The sequence below is a fragment of the Oncorhynchus gorbuscha genome, linkage group LG13, assembly GCF_021184085.1.
Source record: "Oncorhynchus gorbuscha isolate QuinsamMale2020 ecotype Even-year linkage group LG13, OgorEven_v1.0, whole genome shotgun sequence".
Taxonomy (NCBI): Eukaryota; Metazoa; Chordata; class Actinopteri; order Salmoniformes; family Salmonidae; genus Oncorhynchus; species Oncorhynchus gorbuscha.
In genome coordinates this window covers 64,286,186-64,307,881 of record NC_060185.1, presented here as the reverse complement: position 1 = coordinate 64,307,881, position 21,696 = coordinate 64,286,186, and the positions used below count along the sequence as shown (strand labels likewise).

The 21,696-nt window shown below is 46.6% G+C and overlaps 1 protein-coding gene across 2 annotated transcripts in view; it reads left to right on the top strand.

Annotated features, from left to right (window-relative positions):
• Positions 1–21,696, top strand: part of LOC123993306 (putative methyltransferase NSUN7) — a 48,039-nt gene that overhangs the window by 10,613 nt on the left and 15,730 nt on the right. Inside the window, exons 4-12 of one of the 2 annotated variants that reach the window (XM_046295317.1) lie at positions 6,809–6,867; positions 9,804–9,931; positions 10,033–10,185; positions 13,059–13,242; positions 14,750–14,981; positions 15,348–15,491; positions 18,433–18,534; positions 19,893–20,016; positions 20,520–20,640. In XM_046295317.1, the coding sequence (XP_046151273.1) occupies positions 6,809–6,867; positions 9,804–9,931; positions 10,033–10,185; positions 13,059–13,242; positions 14,750–14,981; positions 15,348–15,491; positions 18,433–18,534; positions 19,893–20,016; positions 20,520–20,640 (1,247 nt within the window). The remainder of the gene's footprint in view (positions 1–6,808; positions 6,868–9,803; positions 9,932–10,032; positions 10,186–13,058; positions 13,243–14,749; positions 14,982–15,347; positions 15,492–18,432; positions 18,535–19,892; positions 20,017–20,519; positions 20,641–21,696) is intronic. The other variant, XM_046295318.1, reaches the window with a different exon arrangement.

Sequence of the window (21,696 nt, the reverse complement as noted above, 5' to 3'; positions counted from 1 at the left end):
TCATGTGAAATGGAGTGTACCGATGTGGAATACTGCGAGGCAAAGAGCTGAATAAGGCCAAGTGGGGTTGTATTCAGGCCTTCTAGGGCTCCTGTGTGGATTTATTTGACCGTGTTCATCATCACTCACTGGCCTTAGTTAGTTTGTTACCTGGACGAGGGCCACACGACACAAACTCAAACAATTGGTTAGAGAGTAGCGCCTCATCCTAGGTTGTCATGAAGTTGCCCCTAGACACTGGTATAAGATCGGTTTGGTATTTTTACCCTTAAAGGTTAAGGCGAGGATTTGGGGAGGGTACGCTGATCCTAGATCTGTGCATAAGGGCAACTCCTACCCTACGCTTATAGGTCGATATTTAGGTGCTTACACCTCAGCTCAGTGCTGCCCCTGATGTGTAATAGCTTCTGGTATGAGAGATTTATATGTGAATTTACTCTGTGTTTTACTCCTCAGTCCTCCCTAGGCTGATTTATAGACCAGGCAGGATAATGACCTCCACACACACACACACACACACACACATATATATCTATCTATCTATCTATCTATCTATCTATCTATCTATCTATCTATCTATCTATCTATCTATCTATCTATCTATCTATCTATCTATCTATCTATCTATCTATCTATCTAGCGCCCCAGTCATCTATCTATCCCTATCATATCTATCTATCTATCTATCTATCTATCTATCCCATCCTGTCTCTCCATCCATCCATCCATCCATCCATCACATCTATCTATCTATCTATCTATTTATCTATCTATCTATCTATCTATCTATCTATCTATCTATCTATCTATCTATCTATCTATCTATCTATCTATCTATCTAACTATCTATCTATCTATCTATCTATCTATCTATCTATCTATCTATCTATCTATCTAATCTATCTATCTATCTATCTATCTATCTATCTATCTATCTATCTATCTATCTATCTATCTATCTATCTATCTATCTATCTATCTATCTATCTATCTATCTATCTATCTATCTATCTATCTATCTATCTATCTATCTATCTATCTATCTATCTATCTAAACAATTGGTTATCTATCTATCTATCTATCTATCACTGGTATAAGATCTATCTATCTATCTATCTATCTATCTATCTATCTATCTATCTATCTATCTATCTATCTATCTATCTATCTATCTATCTATCTATCTATCTATCTATCTATCTATCTATCTATCTATCTATCTATCTATCTATCTATCTATCTATCTATCTATCTATCTATCTATCTATCTATCTATCTATCTATCTATCTATATATATATATATATATATATATACATATATATATATATATCTATCTATCTATATCGCATCATCATCACACCATCTCCCCCCCCTCTGTGTCTGTGCTTTCCTCCTGTAGGGTCAGGCAAGGCGGCTAGGCTTATCTTTAAGACCTTCTGCTGCTATGAGCGAAACACTCATTGACCCGACCCTGCTGTAAATCCTACAAGGAGTATAGGCCCAATCACAGCCACTGTCTTTAGTGTGTGTGTGTGTCCGTGCGTGTATATATGCGTGTTTTTTTGCACCCCTTTTTGCAGCGTAGCCTAGTGGTTAGAGCGTTGGACTAGTAACCGGAAGGTTGCGAGTTCCAACCCCCGAGCTGACAAGGTACAAATCTGTCGTTCTGCCCCTGAACAGGCAGTTAACCCACTGTTCCCAAGCCGTCATTGAAAATAAGAATATGTTCTTAACTGACTTGCCTGGTTAAATAAAGTTAAAAAAAAAAAATCTAGCCTTCATCTGTTTAGCCCAAGTTGAGCAGACGGTTGGCGTGATTTGTGATGTTATGGTAGGTTAACAGCGGGGTATGTTGTTGCCATGGCGTCCCAGTGGCAGTTCTTTGTAATGGCGACACCTCCCAGTGGCAGTTAGATAGGACTCAGGTGTGTCATTTAAGATTAGAGGTTAATCAGGGCAGCACAGCCATTACACACACACACACACACACACACACACACACACACACACACACACACACACACACACACACACACACACACACACACACACACACACACACACACACACACACACACACACACACACACACACACACACACACACACACACACACACACACACACACACACACACACACTAAAGACAGTGTCTGTGATTGGGCCTATACTCCTTGCAGGATTTACAGCAGCATCAGGTCAATGAGTGTTTCGATCATAGCACACACTCAAAACCCTTCCCGTCTGTCCCATTTCGTTTTAGATTTAAATGCATTCATAAGCACACATGCACACATGTACGCACACAAACACACACACACACATACACACACAGACACACACTCATAACACTCAAAACCCTTCCCGTCTGCCCCATTTCATTTTCGCCTTCTCAATGGGATAAAGAGGATTTTGAAAATAAGGAAAATGCTGTTCTATCAAGATGACCTGGAACATGTGCATTCTGGATAAAGCTGCTGTGCTTCCCTTTCCAACATGTAGTGAAAACACATTGCAAAATTGAGGGGGTTTAGAAACAGGTGTTTCCTAATCCAAGATAAAGTAGATGTGTTGCTGTTTGCTCTCCCTTCTTTGGAGTTGAAGGAGAAAGCCTGTGGTTCTGGGGACACTGGGAACCAGAATGTGTGAGTCTGTTTGTTTGTGTGTGTGCGAAGCTGTGTGTGTGACTGTGCGGCTGTGTGTGTGCAAGACTGTGTGAGCGAGGCTGTGTGTGAGTGAGGCTGTGTGTGAACGAGGCTGCGTGTGTGTGTGAGGCCGTGTGAGCGGGGCTGCGTGTGAGCGGGGCTGCGTGTGAGCGGGGCTGCGTGTGAGCGAGGCTGCGTGTGAGCGAGGCTGCGTGTGAGCGAGGCTGCGTGTGAGCGAGGCTGTGTGTGAACGAGGCTGCGTGTGTGTGTTAGGCTGTGTGTGTGTGTGAGGGCCGTGTGAGCGAGGCTGTGTGTGAGCGAGGCTGCGTGTGAGCGGGGCTGCGTGTGAGCGGGGCTGCGTGTGAGCGGGGCTGCGTGTGAGCGAGGCTGCGTGTGAGCGAGGCTGCGTGTGAGCGAGGCTGCGTGTGAGCGAGGCTGCGTGTGAGCGGGGCTGCGTGTGAGCGAGGCTGCGTGTGAGCGAGGCTGCGTGTGAGCGAGGCTGCGTGTGTGTGAGACTTGTGTAAGTGTATGTCAGAGTATGTGAGCGGAGTTGAGCGGTCAGAAATCCAGCTCCTCACTCAAAGGAGAAAACAAACTGCCGCTCCAAATTCGCTCCGTTCCTTAAAATCACAGTTTAACCAACACCCATCTATTTTTGGGACTACCTGGACCGACCATTTGGCTTTGAAGTATTGAAACCAAACCATATGATTTGAATGAAAAGTAGCTTATTTTAATAAATAACAGGAAAAGGTAAGAAGCGCTCATAATTTCAAAGCTGCATGTCGTATTAAACAGTATATAAACACTCCAAATAGTTCAGGAGCCAGACAGGGAGCCTAAGGAGGAACGAAAATTAATTATTTAGGTTATGTTATTTATATTATTTCAAGGCTATAGCCTACTAAAAAAAATAAGTTGTGAAGTCTTTGCTGGTGCGACAAACTAGGCTGGTAGGGGCATTAAGCGCTCAGCATTTAAACAAAATGTTGTTGTCATTAATAGTATATAAATTGCACATATATAGGCTGTGACTGACTTAGAATTCATTACAAATTAAACAAAAAATGATTAGGCTCCATCTATAGTGCCTTTGAATTCATTTTTAGAAACATGAGTTTGTCCGGAGACTCTGGCTTCAGGCTCATGTGATGGTGCATGGAGATCAGGCCAGCAGTGGAGAATGCCCTCTCAGTGCTTGCAGAGCCACTGGCATCCCTTGCCAGGCTGGGCAGGGATGCGTAGTTGTTTTCAGTTTCTTCTAAAGGGTTTTAGGTACTAGCTCCTTGAAAGAGGTAAAAGGACAGGCCTATTGGGCCAAAATCAAGGATGGCCTATTGTGTAGATAATAGAATGAAAATTAACTAAACTTTTAAGAGATCTGATTTTTAGTTAATAAATACTTTGCTACAGTGCTTCGCTTTGCTACACTTAGCGGGCTACGCACCTGGTTCCTTTCTGTTGGCATGTGCACGTACTAAGGACACCATCATGCTTTCAGGATACCTGTCTTTTCACATTCCACAATGGTTCTTTAGTTGTGGACACTACATCACCTCGCTCCCTCTCTTGCTCGTGGTCCTCCTCGTCTTTGTTCACCTCTGTGTTTTATCAGTTTCCTTATGAAAACATTTAGAGAACTCCATGACAGGAGCTAAAGCATGGGGCCATAGCAACACACGAGTAGATTACAAATGCATGCTGGGCCGGCATGCCATGAGCTCGCGAAGGGCTCGTGAAAGGCTCATGAAGTGCCCGTGAAGAGCTCGTGAAAGGCTCATGAAGTGCCCGTGAAGTGCTCATGAAGTGCTCATGAAGTGCCCGTGAAGTGCTCGTGAAAGGCTCGTGAAGTGCCCGTGAAGTGCTCGTGAAAGGCTCATGAAGTGCATATGAAGTGCTCGTGAAAGGCTCATGAAGTGCCCGAGAAGAGCTCGTGAAAGGCTCATGAAGTGCCCGTGAAGAGCTCATGAAAGGCTCATGAAGTGCTCGTGAAGTGCTCGTGAAGTGCTCGTGAAGTGCCCGTGAAGTGCTCGTGAAGTGCTCGTGAAAGGCTCGTGAAGTGCCCGTGAAGTGCTCGTGAAAGGCTCATGAAGTGCATATGAAGTGCTCGTGAAAGGCTCATGAAGTGCCCGTGAAGGGCTCGTGAAAGGCTCATGAAGTGCCCGTGAAGGGCTCGTGAAAGGCTCATGAAGTGCCTGTGAAGTGCTCGTGAAGTGCCCGTGAAGTGCTCGTGAAGGGCTCGTGAAGTGCCCGTGAAGTGCCCGTGAAAGGCTCATGAAGTGCCCGAGAAGAGCTCGTGAAAGGCTCATGAAGTGCCCGTGAAGAGCTCATGAAAGGCTCATGAAGTGCTCGTGAAGTGCTCGTGAAGTGCTCGTGAAGTGCCCGTGAAGTGCTCGTGAAGTGCTCGTGAAAGGCTCGTGAAGTGCCCGTGAAGTGCTCGTGAAAGGCTCATGAAGTGCATATGAAGTGCTCGTGAAAGGCTCATGAAGTGCCCGTGAAGGGCTCGTGAAAGGCTCATGAAGTGCCCGTGAAGGGCTCGTGAAAGGCTCATGAAGTGCCTGTGAAGTGCTCGTGAAGTGCCCGTGAAGTGCTCGTGAAGGGCTCGTGAAGTGCCCGTGAAGTGCCCGTGAAGTGCTTGTGAAGGGCTCGAGAGGTGCCCGTGAAGTGCCGGTGAAGGGCCCGTGAAGTGCCGGTGAAGGGCCCGTGAAGTGCTCGTGAAAGTCTCATGAAGTGCATATGAAGTGCTCGTGAAAGGCTCATGAAGTGCCCGAGAAGAGCTCGTGAAAGGCTCATGAAGTGCCCGTGAAGTGCTCGTGAAAGGATCGTGAAGTGCCCGTGAAGTGCTCGTGAAAGGCTCATGAAGTGCATATGAAGTGCTCGTGAAAGGCTCATGAAGTGCCCGTGAAGAGCTCGTGAAAGACTCATGAAGTGCCCGTGAAGGGCTCGTGAAGTGCCCGTGAAGAGCTCGTGAAAGGCTCATGAAGTGCCTGTGAAATGCTCGTGAAATGCCCGTGAAGTGCTCGTGAAGGGCTCGTGAAGTGCCCGTGAAGTGCCCGTGAAGTGCTTGTGAAGGGCCCGTGAGGTGCCCGTGAAGTGCCGGTGAAGGGCCCGTGAAGTGCCGGTGAAGTGCTGGTGAAGTGCTCGTGAAGTGCTCGTGAAGTGCTCGTTAAGCGAGCGCTACTGGAGTGGGTGAGAATGCTGATGCTCCAGCCTTTGGAAACTCGCTCCTCGCTCCAGTCAAATTTGGCACACTCCACTCCGCTCACATACTCTGGCGTGTGTGCGTGGCGGTGTGTGTGTGTGTGTGCGTGCTTGCGAGAGGCTGTGTGGGTCAGAATAAAACATCCTGTTGTCAAGGGAGACAGATGTTCCCTTCATGATAGCTCAGCTAGGGCAGAGAGAAGAGAAAAACACATTAGGAACTGCAGATGTCTCTCAGATAGCTGGTATGTAGCCTACAAGACCTTGGTCTCTAATGAGAGCAATGCACATGGCATGTATCCTGGTATTACAGCCACCGATTACATGACTAGCAATGTGTGATTAATAAGTGTCATCAGTGTCGCAGAGGCTCTAATTTCTAAATGAATTATGGTAAATTAACTCAATTTAAATCTCTGATTAACTCCATTAAAATACAAAATGAGCGTTTAATCGTGTGAGTAAAAAAAAAATCCTCATCTAATTGAATTAGCGTTTCAAATTATAGTGAGATTATTCCTGCTGCCTGCGAGAGCCCTCTCGCTCTCCTTTCTAGACAAGAGCTCAGCATTAGATATGGAGTCTCAGCCCTAGTCATTTATTTCATTGGGTTAGGTGTGTAATTCTATCAGGCATGTTCCAAATGATCCTGTCTGGTCTGGGCTGGTCTGTGGAGATAATTAGAGATAGAGATAATAGAGATGAGATTGGAAAGATCCTGAACCATTATCTCCATATGATGGAAATATTAATTCTCACCTTCACTCACTCACTCACTCACTCACTCACTCACTCACTCACTCACTCACTCACTCACTCACTCACTCACTCACTCACTCACTCACTCACTCACTCACTCACTCACTCACTCACTCACTCACTCACTCACTCACTCACTTACTTACTTACCTGTCCATGAGTCACACTATTGAAACATTCTCTATGCTCCTCCCACCACAGACCAAGAGCTCCTGGAGGACATCATGATTGACAGCTGCTTTTACCTCTCTCAGCCAATGGTGAGTGAAACATAGAGCTTCACCCAGGGAGGAGGAAGCCCATACGTAGAATGTATGCACACATGACTGTAAGTCGCTTTGGATAAAAGCGTCTGCTAAATGGCACATATTATATTATTATTATCTGTTTCAACCGGTTTTGACTTCCTCTAACTTCCTGACTCCACAGCGGTACTTCAGAGCTCTCAATATTCATGTCCCGCTGTTCTCCTTGTTGTACAAAGTCTTTGTTCAGCTCTGCTTGCTTTTCACACCACTAATCTGTAACTGTGATACCGATTATTATATATCGATATAAGGCCTTTTCTTCACATCACACGGCAATTTGGTGCCGCACATCTGAGAGAACAAAGAGAACTCGGCTAGTCGGTTGTTTGTTGGGTTTGTTGCTTTTCTCAAACAGAAACACTCCATTAGTGATGAGATCAGGATGCTCTACATGGCACCCTGGGCTGCTCAGGGCTGTGTCTGCGTGCCCGCCGCTCAGCGGGTCTGAGTGTATTCTGGTCGATACGTATCCCTCCTCTCTCCGTCTCTGGGAGCGGTTGTCTGGGCTGTGAGCCCAATACAATTAGCAGTGCACTGTGTAGACGTAAAGAGAAGGTTCCCACGGCAGCCATGAACCGAGAGGTAGTTGCACTGTAAAACAACGCCTCCCTACTCATTTACGTAAATCAAGATTGGGATGGTTTTTGAGTGTAGTTTTTCCCCACTGTAGTTTAAAGAAACAGGCTTGTGATGTTAGAGTAGAGATGATGGCAATGATGGAGATGGTAATGTGAGGGCAAACTGGAATTCATCCATGAGCACACACACACACACACACACACACACACACACACACACACACACACACACACACACACACACACACACACACACACACACACACACACACACACACACACACCCACCCACCCACCCACCCACCCACACCACACACAGACACATACACATACACATACAGACATACACATGCACCCACCCACACACATATACACATACACGCATGACACGCACAGACTTACTGTAGTACCTGTGTGAAATATGGCCTTGCCTGGAATGAATGGGTCTTCTCTATGGTGGGGTGGCAGGTCGTTATTCTGCACCCCACCAGGAGACAATAAAGGCCAGACACAATGAGGCTCTCTTCAGAACTCACTCTCACCTCATTTTACACCCCTGGCATCTATAAAGTTCAACCTTGACGGAAAAGGAGGAGAGGGGTGCCAAGGGAGACGTAAAAAGGAGAGAGGGATGGGGATAGAAACTAAAGGTAAAGGAGAACCTAAAAGGGTTCTTCAGCTGTCCCCATAGGATAACCCTTTGAATAACCCTTTTTGGTTCCAGGTGGAACTCTTTTGGGTTCCACGTAGAACCCTTTCCACAGAGGGTTCTACATGGAAGCCAGAAGGGTTCTACCTGGAACCAAAAAAGGTTATCCTATGGGGACAGCTGAAGAACCCTTTTGGAAGCTTTCTTTCTAAGAGGGGAACTGAAGTCTGGAGTGTATTTGATTGCAGTGAAGAGAGAAATGTGGCTTAGATCTACCTCACTGCGGCTGGAAATAGAAGGAAGTGACCATGCAGTGACCAGAGAGACAAAGCATAGGAGTTTAAGTGATGCAGTGAAACTGCACAGTATTCTCCTGATGGTAGACCATGCGTAGCAGCGACCTCTGTATTTGTAGACCTCATCATTTGATCATTACTTGGTCCATCACATCCAACACGGCCAGTGTTCAGTTGGCCAGTGTTAAGTGGCCAGTGTTGGGTGTTAAGGCCTGATGTCACAGCACGGCAGCAGGGGTGACACGACATCACAACAGACTTGTTTACTTCCAGCCACGGGATGCTGTTGCCAGGCAGCCCCCCCCCCCCCCCCGGGGTTCAACCTTGGTAGAAGGCGAGCGATGACGGAGGAAGGGAGAGAGGAATGTAGGGAAAGGAGGGGGAGATAGGGACGGACCCAGCACCTGTTTCTGATATCAACCTTTCCAAAAATCTGATTAAAAGCCCCTAAGTGAATAACGAGCTGGCGCTAGTTCTTTAGCCGAGCAGTTAGTGTTAGCCTAGCGTAGCGTCTCGCTCCATTAGCCTTGCAGCGGCACCATGGCAATCTGTTGCTGCCGAGCAACACCATCTGCCACTAATGTGATCTGTGTCCCTCGACCCCTTGAGGGAGAAAGAGGGAGAGAGAGGAAGAAAGGGGAGGGATAGAGCGACGGAGGGACAGAGTGACAGAGCGTGAAGGTATGAGAGGGTGATAAGCTGGTGGGAGAGGTAGAGTGTGAGAGGGAGAGATGGAGTGTGTCTTCCTGCCGGGTTTAATTAAGAGGTAGGAGCCCGGTCCTGGTAGGGCATCCCAAAGCTGCTCCACCACCCTAGCTCTGCCTCTGAGTGGAGGACGGGGACTGCTGGGTACCTGCCCAAAACAACCATAGGAGTTACATGACACTGTCAATCACTTAGCCTAATCAATAAACCCATCAAACTGCCTTCTCAGGGGATATCTCTTGAGGGTTTCTGAAGGTAGTTACTGTGTATAGCAGTATTGAATTATCCTTACTGTGTCTAGGCGATCTCTGGGGTTTGATGATAAAGAATGTTGATTGTTGAACAGTGTGAATTCGTTCTATTCTCTCTCTATGCTCCCTCTGGTGTAGGCATCCAACTGTTGAAGAACAACTCATCCGTTCTATGCTGTATCAGTTGTTTTCTCTCTTTGGCCGACTGACAGTTTGTTGGCAGTTGACTGTCAGAGCGTGACATTTCTATCCGTAGATACTCTGGTGCAGTTGATTGTTGAAGCAAAACTTCTCTCTCTCTCTCCAGCCCCAACTCTGCTGTTATTTCTGTTTCTGGACACGTATACAGTTGGCTTTTGAAGTGTGTCTGTTCTATGGATTCTAACTCTACGCTGCGTTCTTTCTCCAGCCTGATGACCAGATGAGTCTGGTGGTGGTGATGCTTTACGACTTCCAGGACAGGAAGTTCCTCCCTCGGGAATGCCAGGGGGAGGAGCTCGTACAGGAAGTCAGGGAGGTGGAGAACTGCCTCCTCAGGTAAGAGGGAAGGGGGGGGATACTTTATCTGTGTTGTTTTGGTAGGTAGCTGAGCGGTAGTGTCTGTTGGAACACCTTCTCTCTTCCTGTGTGTGTTGTAGGTTTAAGACCAAGCTGGCAGCCTCCCTGGCTCGCAGTAGGATCAAACATGACCTCGTGACCATCGACTGCATCCTCCCCGAAGCTGTGAGGAAGAAACAGGAGAGAGCCAACAGGCTGCTCCTCTACGCATGGGTCAACACATTCAAGAGCAGGTCAGCACACTACACACACACACACAGGTCTGAGATTGTGGGTGTTGGCCATGCAGGTGCCATGCAGACATCCTATTAAACCATAGTGTGCGTGTGCGAGAGAGACGTAGAGAGAGAGAGATTAGGTTAGATATATACTTGTCTGATTTTCCACAGAAAAATGCTTTACATAGAAGAAAATGCCCTGCGGGAGAGTGAGAGACATGGCATAGACAACATCAAACATACACATTTGTGAAAAACAAAACAGAAATGACAGCGTAAGGACTCATACACCTCCCTTCACCATTACAATCACTGTGCCCCCCCCCCCATCCACTCAATATAACACATCCCCTTAATGTCCAAGTTCACTGAGCGTTGCACATCATGTTACTGCACAACCCTATCATTACAATGTCCACGATTCCATGATTATTTTACACAGTTACATTTCCCTTCTCACACTTGCACGTCCATTCCCATGCCCTCCGTATTTTTCATAAGGGTCAGTGCGTGTGGCACCAATCTGTTTTTGTACCCGACCAGTTTAGACTTGGGAGTCTGCAGTGTTTCCTGGATGGCAGGATCACAAACTCAAGAGTTGGGAGGAGTCCTTCCTCTGCTATTTTGTTTGCCATCCTCTGCATGTTTTTGTGGTAGCTGTCCAGAAAGGTTCTTTACTCAGTTCTCAGCAGACTTGTCACCCTGGTTTTTGTCTGTACTGTGACACTGTCGTACCACACTGTAATGCAGAACGGCGAAATGCTCTGGACAGTTTTTTAAATCCGTTATTTTAGCAGGTAAGTGGACTGAGAACACGTTCTCATTTGCAGCAACGACCTGGGGAATAGTTACAGGGGAGAGGAGGGGGATGAATGAGCCAATTGGAAGCTGGGGATTATTAGTTGACCGTGATGGTTTGAGGGCCAGATTGGGAATTTAGCCAGGACACCGGGGTTAACACCCCTACTCTTACGATAAGTGCCATGGGATCTTTAATGACCTCAGAGAGTCAGGACACCCGTTTAACGTCCCATCCAAAAGACGGCACCCTACACAGGGCAGTGTCCCCAATCACAGCCCTGGGGCATTGGGATATTTTTAGACCAGAGGAAAGAGTACCTCCTACTGGCCCTCCAACACCACTTCCAGCAGCATCTGGTCTCCTATCCAGGGACTGACCAGGACCAACCCTGCTTAGCTTCAGAAGCAAGCCAGCAGTGGTATTGGTGGTATTACATAATTATAATACAGGAAGGCACAATTTATACTACAATATTTACACAAGTATTGGGGGTGGGGGGAGCAGTATAATAAGAGTCTGGTAGCAGTAGTTGTGAAATGTGTGTGTATGTCTGTGTGTGGGTGTGTGTGGGTGTGTCTGTATTATCATGACACAAGGCGAGACCCAGATGCAGACACAGGAGGCAGATAGTTGGAGTCTTACAATGTTTGTTAATCCAAAAGGAGTAGGCAAGAGAATGGTCGTGGACAGGCAAAAAGGTCAACACCAGATCAGAGTCCAGGAGGTACAGAGAGGCAGACAGGCTCGAGGTCAAGGCAGGCAGAATGGTCAGGCAGGCGGGTACAAAGTCCAGGAACGGGCAAGGGTCAAAATCGGGAAGACTAGAAAAAGGAGAAATGCAAAAGAGCAGGAGAGCGGGAAGAACGCTGGTTGACTTGGAAACATGCAAGACGAACTGGGATAAATACACTGGTACAGAGAGACAGGAAACACGGGGATAAATACACTGGTACAGAGAGACAGGAAACACAGGGATAAATACACTGGTACAGAGAGACAGGAAACACAGGGATAAATACACTGGTACAGAGAGACAGGAAACAGGGATAAATACACTGGTACAGAGAGACAGGAAACACAGGGATAAATACACTGGGGAAAATAAGCGACACCTGGAAGGGGTGGAGACAATCACAGGGACAGGTGAAACAGATCAGGGCGTGACTCGTGTGTGTGTGTGTGTGTGTGTGTGTGTGTGTGTGTGTGTGTGTGTGTGTGTGTGTGTGTGTGTGTGTGTGTGTGTGTGTGTGTGTGTGTGTGTGTGTGTGTGTGTGTGTGTGTGTGTGTGTGTGTGTGTGTGTGTGTGTGTGAGTGAGTGAGTGAGTGAGTGCATGTGTGCTAAGGTGTGGAGAATCAGAGCAGGTGGTCAGTCCAGTTCAAGTGTTCAGCAGTCTGATGGTTTGTAGATAGAAACTGTCTCTGAACCTGTTGGTATCAGACCTCATGTTCCGATACTGTCTCTCTGACGTTAAGGGAGAGAACAGCTTGTGGCTGGGGTGCGTGGAATCCTTGATGATGCTGCATGCCTTCCTCAGGCACCTTTTCGACTAGATGTCCTGGATGGGTGAGAGCACGGTCCCAGTGATGTACCGGGCTGTTTTCACCACCCGCTGGAGAGCCTTGAGGTTGTGGACGGAGCAATTCCAGTACCAGGCTGTGATGCAACCGGTCAGGACGCTCTCGATGGTGCAGCGGTAGTATCTGGAGAGGACCCGAGTGGCATGCCGAATGACTTCAGCCGCCTTAGGAAGTAGAGACGCTGTTGCGCCCTCTTGACAAGAGTGGTGGTAGTGTTGGTTCATGTCAAGTCTGAGAGGCTGTGTGTGGGTGTATGTCTGTTGCTGCAGTCAGCCTGATTTAGTGGTGTGTAAATCCCCTTGTAGTGGACAGATCCAATCAGCAACAAGCCCCGAGACTCTAAGGTTACCAGTGGTATGTGTGTGTGTGCGTGCGTGCGTGCACACACAGGAAATTACATTTTACTACCAGAGGTGACATCCGCGGTAGAAGCTTTTTAAAGGGCCATAGAGGGATTTAACCTGATTTAATGACCCTCACATCCTGTCTCGTCTTCCCTCCCCCCCAGCCTTGAAGAGGTGTGCGGCGTCCTGAAGCGAGGGGGATTCTCTCAGGTGAATTCAGTCGGGCAGATGGAAGGGCAGTCCTTCTGTCAGGACCCCCACTGTGTGGACGTGTTGGTGTTCCCCCCCCAGCTCAAAGCTGACCTGTACCGCACCAAGCTGCTCAGCGACAACAAGCTCATCATACAGGTACTGCTATGGCACCTATTCCCTGTATAGTGCACTACATGTGACCAGGATAGGGTGCCATTTCAGACACACCCCAGGGCTTCGTTCTAAGCCAACAATTGAACAAAACAACGAAAGAAACATATGGCTCTATTGTACGTCAGCTTGCATCCATAAATCAAAGTCAGCTTATCGACGCAAATTCTTCCCCATCCATTGTGAATACGGAGTAACCAAAGCCCATTTTGTGCCAGTCTATGAAACCCTCCTCCTTGTTTCTGGGAGAGTATTCTAATGACTAATTCTATGGCTGCGGAGCTATAAGCTTGTCATTTTCATTTCTACTCCAATAAAGTCAAGCTGCTGCCTGCCACAGCTTCTCTGAGCGTCATGCCACACAAGCACAGTGAAATGTGATTACGAAGCCAAATTCAATTAAGCATTCAATACCACTGCTAAATTAATCACTTCCCCTCTCTCCTCGTCTTCCTCTCACTCCCCCTCTCCTCCCTTTCTCCGTGTCCTTGCTCTTGCCTTCCTCTCTTTCTTTTTTTCGTACAAAGACCATGATATGGACACTAACTAAAGGAAGTCAAATTAGCTGGCTCTGTTATGCTATGTTCAGCACTGTCTCTAGAGGGTGGAGCTCTGCTGGTTGAAGGACATCTCCATTAATCTCTCTGTCTGCTTGCACACATTATTCTCTCACTCTCTCTCTCTCTCTCTCTCTCTCTCTCTCTCTCTCTGTCTCTCTCATTCTCTCTCATCCTCTCTCTCATCCTCCCTCATCCTCTCTCTCATCCTCTCTCTCTCTCATCCTCTCTCTCTCATCCTCTCTCTCTCTCATCCTCTCTCTCTCTCATCCTCTCTCTCTCTCTCATCCTCTCTCTCTCTCTCATCCTCTCTCTCTCTCTCTCTCTCATCCTCTCTCTCTCTTATCCTCTCTCTCTCTCTCTCTCATCCTCTCTCTCTCATCCTCTCTCTCTCTCTCTCTCTCTCTCTCTCTCTCTCTCTCTCTCTCTCTCATCCTCTCTCTCTCATCCTCTCCCTCTCTCTCTCATCCTCTCTATCTCTCTCTCATCTCTCTCTCTCTCTCTCTCTCTCTCTCTCTCTCTCTCTCTCTCTCTCTCTCTCATTCTCTCTCTCTCTCTCTCTCTCTCTCTCTCTCTCTCTCTCTCTCTCTCTCTCTCTCTCTCTCTCTCTCTCTCTCTCTCTCTCTCTCTCTCTCTCTCTCTCTCTCTCTCTCTCCTCTCTCTCTCTCTCTCATCTCTCTCTCTCTCTCTCTCATCCTCTCTCTCTCTCATTCTCTCTCTCTCTCTCTCTCTCTCTCTCTCTCTCTCTCTCTCTCTCTCTCTCTCTCTCTCTCTCTCTCTCTCTCTCTCCCCCCCCTTTGTGGAAAAAGGCTGTAGTCAAGTTGTAACCCTACCTCTCTCTTTCCTTCTCTCCCTCCCCTCCCGTCTCCCCCCTTCACTCTCTCCCTTCTATCTTTCCCTTCCCCCTCTACCCCCTCTCACCCACCCTTCTCTAGGATAAGTGGTGTAGCATCGGTCCCTGTGTGGTGCGCTCTCTGTTGCTCCCAGACGGGGACGTCCTGATGGCTGGCTCCTCCTCCGGCCTTACCATGTCACACACCGCCTCCCTGGTCACCCACGGCAACGCCCATGGCAACAGCCAGTCTAAAGTGTTTGTCTGTGTTGGCGACCGCCCACCCGCCCAGAGGGAGGAGCTACAGGAGGTCCTTGCCAATATGGCCTGCAAGAGTACGTGGGATCCGTCTGTGTGTGTGTGTGCGCGTGTGCGTGCGTGTGTGTGTGTCGCTAGCTACTTTTACATTTAAGCGTGTACTGTTGGCACGATATGGTTGTGGTCCTCTGTAGCTCAGTGGGTAGAGCATGATGCTTAGAACAGCAGAATAGTTGGGCAGAGTTTTCTGGGACCACCCTTACGTAAAATGTGTGCACGCTTTAAGTAAGTCGCTTTGGATAAGAGACACGTCTGGTAAATAGGTATGTATTACTATTGTGGTTGTGTTCTTGGGAGAAATGTTACTGAGTCCCAGTGTGGGTTGGTTCATGCTACAAACTTACTGTATATGTGTGTCTGAGTGTTTGAGTTTGTCTGGTCAGACGTGAAGCTGATCCCTATGAGTTTCCTGTCTCTGGACCCATGTGACCTGAGACTCCAGCGGGTCCGGGTCATCCTGCTGACCCCCCAGTGCTCCGTGTCTGCAGTCAGCAACCCTGTTGAGTTCATACTGCAGGAGAACGGAGGTACTGCTTCGCATACCCCAACACACTACACCCCATATACCCTGTATATTACCACATATATACCCTCCATATTACCAACCATCTACCCTCCATATTACCACCTATATACCCTACATATTACACCCCTATACCCTCCATATTACACCCCTATACCCTCCATATTACACCCCTATACCCTACATATTACCACCTATATACCCTACATATTACACCCCTATACCCTCTGTATTACCACCACTGTACCCTACATATTACACCCCTATACCCTCCATATTACCACATATATACCATCCATATTACCACCCCTATACCCTACATATTACCACCCCAATACCCTACATATTACCACCTATATACCCTACATATTACACCCCTATACCCTCTGTATTACCACCACTGTACCCTACATATTACATCCCTATACCCTCATATTACCACCTATATACCCTCCATATTACACCCCTATACCCTCCATATTACACCCCTATACCCTCCATATTACCACCTAAATACCCTCCATATTACAACCTATATACCCTCCATATTACACCCCTATACCCTCCATATTACACCCCTATACCCTCCATATTACCACCTTCATATTACACCCCTATACCCTCCATATTACCACCTTTATACCCTCCATATTACACCCCTATACCCTCCATATTACACCCCTATACCCTCCATATTACCACCTATATACCCTCCATATTACACCCCTATACCCTCCATATTACCACCTTTATACCCTCCATATTACCACCTTTATACCCTCCATATTACACCCCTATACCCTCCATATTACACCCCTATACCCTCCATATTACCACCTTTATACCCTCCATATTACCACCTTTATACCCTCCATATTACACCCCTATACCCTCCATATTACACCCCTATACCCTCCATATTACCACCTTTATACCCTCCATATTACCAACTTTATACCCTCCATATTACACCCCTATACCCTCCATATTACACCCCTATACCCTCCATATTACCACCTTCATATTACAACCCTATACCCTCCATATTACACCCCTATACCCTCCATATTACCACCTTCATATTACAACCCTATACCCTCCATATTACACCCCTATACCCTCCATATTACCACCTTTATACCCTCCATATTACCACCTTTATACCCTCCATATTACCACCTTTATACCCTCCATATTACCACCTTTATACCCTCCATATTACCACATACAGTGAGGGAAAATAGTACTTGATCCCCTGCTGATTTTGTACATTTTCTCATTGACAAAGAAATTATCAGTCTATATTTTTAATGGTAGGTTTATTTGAACAGTGAGAGACAGAATAACAACAACAAAAATCCAGAAAAACACATGTCAAAAATGATATAAATTGATTTGCATTTTTGTGAGGGAAATAATTATTTGACCCCTCTGCAAAACATGACTTAGTACTTGGTGGCAAAACCCTTGTTGGCAATCACAAAGGTCAGACATTTCTTGTAGTTGGCCACCAGGTTTGCACACATCTCAGGAGGGATTTTGTCCCACTCCTCTGCAGATCTTCTCCAAGTCATTAAGGTTTCAAGGCTGACGTTTGGCAATTAAGGGCAATTATGGGATTAAGGTCTGGAAACTGGCTAGGCCACTCCAGGACCTTAATGTGCTTCTTCTTGAGCCACTCCTTTGTTGCCTTGGCCATGTGTTTTGGGTCATTGTCATGCGGGAATAACCATCCACAACCCATTTTCAATGCCCTGGCTGAGGGAAGGTTCTCACCCAAGATTTGACAGTCCATCGTCCCTTTGATGCGGTGAAGTTGTCCTGTCCCCTTAGCAGAAAAACACCCCCAAAGCATAATGTTTCCACCTCCATGTGTGACAGTGGGGATGATGTTCCTGGGGTCATAGGCAGCATTCCTCCTCCTCCAAACACGGCGAGTTGAGTTGATGCCAAAGAGCTCCATTTTGGTCTCATCTGACCACAACTCATTCACCCAGTTGTCCTCTGAATTATTCAGATGTTCATTGGCAAACTTCAGACGGGCATGTATATGTGCTTTCTTGAGCAGGTGGACCTTGCGGGCGCTGCAGGATTTCAGTCCTTCCCGGCGTAGTGTGTTACCAATTGTTTTCTTGGTGACTATGGTCCCAGCTGCCTTGAGATCATTGACAAGATCCTCCCGTGTAGTTCTGGGCTGATTCCTCACCGTTCTCATGATCATTGCAACTCCACAAGGTGAGATCGATCTTGCATGGAGCCCCAGGCCGAGGGAGATTGACAGTTCTTTTGTGTTTCTTCCATTTGCGAATAATCGCACCAGCTGTTGTCACTTTCTCACCAAGCTGCTTGGCGATGGTCTTGTAGCCCATTCCAGCCTTGTGTAGGTCTACAATCTTGTCCCTGACATCCTTGGAGAGCTCTTTGGTCTTGGCCATGGTGGAGAGTTTGGAATCTGATTGATTGATTTGCTTCTGTGGACAGGTGTCTTTTATACAGGTAACAAGCTGAGGTTATGAGCACTCCCTTTAAGAGTGTGTTCCTAATCTCAGCTCGTTACCTGTATAAAAGACACCTGGGAGCCAGAAATCTTTCTGATTGAGAGGGGGTCAAATACTTATTTCCCTCATTAAAATGCAAAACATGCATTTTTCTGGATTTTTGTTGTTGTCATTCTGTCTCTCACTGTTCAAATAAACCTACCATTAAAATTATAGACGGAAAATGTCTTTGTCAGTGGGCAAACGTACCAAATCAGCAGGGGATGAAATACTTTTTCCCCTCACCGTATATACCCCTATACCTCAAATCATACCCTCAACCCTGTTGAGTTCATAACTGTAGGAGAACGGAGGTACAGCTTACCCTTGAATTGGCTTCTGCTTAATCCAAAATCAACCCAAATTAGATAACAGATGAGCAGAAGTGTAAAGACATCTCGGTTTCAGACACAGACCTGCTCCAGGACCTGTCCCAGGGTTCCATAGCCCAGACCAAGCTGGACACACTGGTGGCCCAGCAGAAGAGAGACATCATCCATGCCCTGAAGTGTGAGTGTGAGAACGTACAGAGAGAGAGAGACTGTGTTTACGTGTGTGTACACACACAGGCACACACACACACACACACACACACACACACACACACACACACACACACACACACACACACACACACACACACACACACACACACACACACACACACACACACACACACACACACACACACACACACACACCCTCTCTCACAAATGTTCTAATCTCATCTGCAATTAGAGCTGAGTTCCCCTCTGAGAGGCTCTAAGTCTTAATTAGAAATGCTAGTGTTTCCTGGTCTGGTCAGCATGACTACTGTTAGCTACAAAACAACGACTCAGTAACCTTCCCATGCTGTGCACTTTCCCTCAAACAGACACAGGGCTGGTTTAAAGAGACAGGTTGTGTGTGTGTGTGTGTGTGTGTGTGTGTGTGTGTGTGTGTGTGTGTGTGTGTGTGTGTGTGTGTGTGTGTGTGTGTGTGTGTGTGTGTGTGTGTGTGTGTGTGTGTGTGTGTGTGTGTGTGTGTGTGTGTGTGTGTGTGTGTGTGTGTGTGTGTGTGTGTGTGTGACGGAAACCCATCTTCTCTAATCACACGGTCATTGATCGGGCTCAAATGGTTTTGCCAGCAGCGGCAGATCCTCTCTAACGGGCCGTTAATGAATGGCAGATGGCTATCGACCCACCCGTTGGCACGGTGACTGGCGGTGCTGCATCTCTTTTGATGTTTACAAGTATTTTCTTATTGGATATTGTAACAGCACACATCTGTTGTGTTTATTACCATAGGTCAAATATTTGGTCTCATTAACTAAGTCTATTGTTCTCACTTAGCAGAAATCAGCTTGGGGGGGGGGGGGGGGTCTAAGCAGCCAAAGAAATGGTTGGCTGGAATCAGCAGCTGGTGCAAGGCAACAGGGGAATGAAATGAGAAATGTTTCATATACGTGAACTGTTTAAAGAAAAATAACATTTATACATGCTCTGCTTCAAAGCCCCTTAGTGCGGATTTGTGTGCAGTGGAATGTGAAAAACAATTGTCGGCTTAGCTGTCTTTGCCGTCATCCGCTGTGCTTCGTTGGAGATATATTCATTGATGTTCATTCGTGTTTGTGCTTTGTGAGTGTGAACATGTTTCATTTGCATGTTGAATATGTTATTTTATGTGTGTGTGTTGATATGCCTTGTGGGGCTGTGTGCTAATACTGTAGGTGTGTGTGTGTGTGTGTGTGTGTGTGTGTGTGTGTGTGTGTGTGTGTGTGTGTGTGTGTGTGTGTGTGTGTGTGTGTGTGTGTGTGTGTGTGTGTGTGTGTGTGTGTGTGTGTGTGTGTGTGTGTGTGTGTGTGTGTGTGTTTGCACGTTTGTGTCCAGTCCCCAAGGTGCAGGTGGTGGTGTACTCTACCTGCTCCTTGTACCCTGAGGAGAATGAAGAGGTGGTCAGGGGAGCTCTGGAACAGGCTGTGCCTACTGAAGGACCCAAACTACAAGCCTTCAGGTTAGTCTCTTTCTTTCTCTCTCTGTCTCTCTCTCTCTGTCTCTCTCTGTGTTTCTTTTTCGCTCTCTTCCTCCCCCTCTCAAACCCACTCCCCCCTTTCCCCCCCTCTCTGTCTCTCTATCTCTCTCTGTCTGTCTCCCTCTCTATGGCTCACATCCCTCTCAAACTTTAGCACCCCAGGTAGGACCTAAAGGCCTGCCATTAGAGATGAAATCATTATCAGCTCCAAAACAAAGAAACTCTTTCCTCGTGGGTAGTTTTCCCTGTGTGGATATTGTTCTTGAAGTTAGACTATTTTACAACAGTTCTTCACAGCCCCAGGCTTAAACAGCTACACCTAAGACTATTGGTAGGGATTGTATTGACTTGTGGCCTGTGAATTATTTATTAACTCTGTCTGTGCATTTATTAACTCTGCGCATTTATTAACTCTGTGTGTGTGTGTGCGCGCATGTATCCCTCGCTGCATGCGTTGTGTGTGACTGTGCGTGCGTGTTGTCCAGGCCAAGCTCTTCCTTACCCACATCTCTGGGCCGAGCTGAGGAGAGAGCAGGGTGTCCGTTCTTCAGACTGGATCCTTCAGACGAAACTAACGGCTTTTTCCTAGCTGTACTCACTAGAGAGGTGAGAGAGACACGGATAGAGAGAGAGAGAGAGACCCCTGTTGTGATACAGTACTTGCAATTCACCAACCTTTCAAGATCACTTTCGCAGTCAAAAAGCAAGCCGAGATTTACTGCTTAGAAAAAAAAGAAGAAAAAAAACATGACTTCAAAAATGTACGCCTATGTAACATGAACCTAATACAACCAGTTGTGTAGGAATGAGGTTAGTGCAGTAAAGTCTAATACATTATCACAGCATATTGGCTATGCTTGGCCTGCCAGTGCTGTTCTTCTCAGGACCTATTTTATTTAAAAAATTGATAACAAAATAGATCAGTTGTTGTATCACTTGCAAGGCACAGCTGAGAATAAATGTAAATCATTTGCTAATAATTAGCTTTTTTATTTGACTGGACTGATGGTACCTGCATCTGATGGACAGTCTCAGCGGGGGGAGGCAGAAAGCAGCAGAGGGTCTGCCTCTCACAGTTCTGCTGTCTCCTTTCCTCCGGTGAGACTGACCAGAGAGAGGGGACACCGTCACATTATTTCTGCCTCATGCACAAATTCATGTTGTTCCTATGACCAGAGAAAGTGAGATATTCCTCGATATTAAAATAAACACGACTAGCTGCCAATAATACAAACTCAGGCGTATTGATACACTTGGCTACTCATTCATTGCAGCTGAAGCACGAGTGGAAGTAAGGAGAAGTAAAAGTTAGGTTTTGTAAAAATGCTGAATAAAAACAGTGCTGAATAAAAACAGTGCTGAATAAAAACAGTGCTGACAGTGCTGAATAAATACAGTGTTGACAGTGCTGAATAAATACAGTGTTGACAGTGCTGAATAAAAACAGTGCTGAATAAAAACAGTGCTGTATAAAAACAGTGTTGACAGTGCTGAATAAAAACAGTGCTGACAGTGCTGAATAAAAAGTGTTGACAGTGCTGAATAAAAACAGTGTAGACAGTGCTGAGTAAAAACAGTGCTGAATAAAAACAGTGTTGACAGTGCTGAATAAAAACAGTGCTGAATAAAAACAGTGCTGACAGTGCTGAATAAAAACAGTGT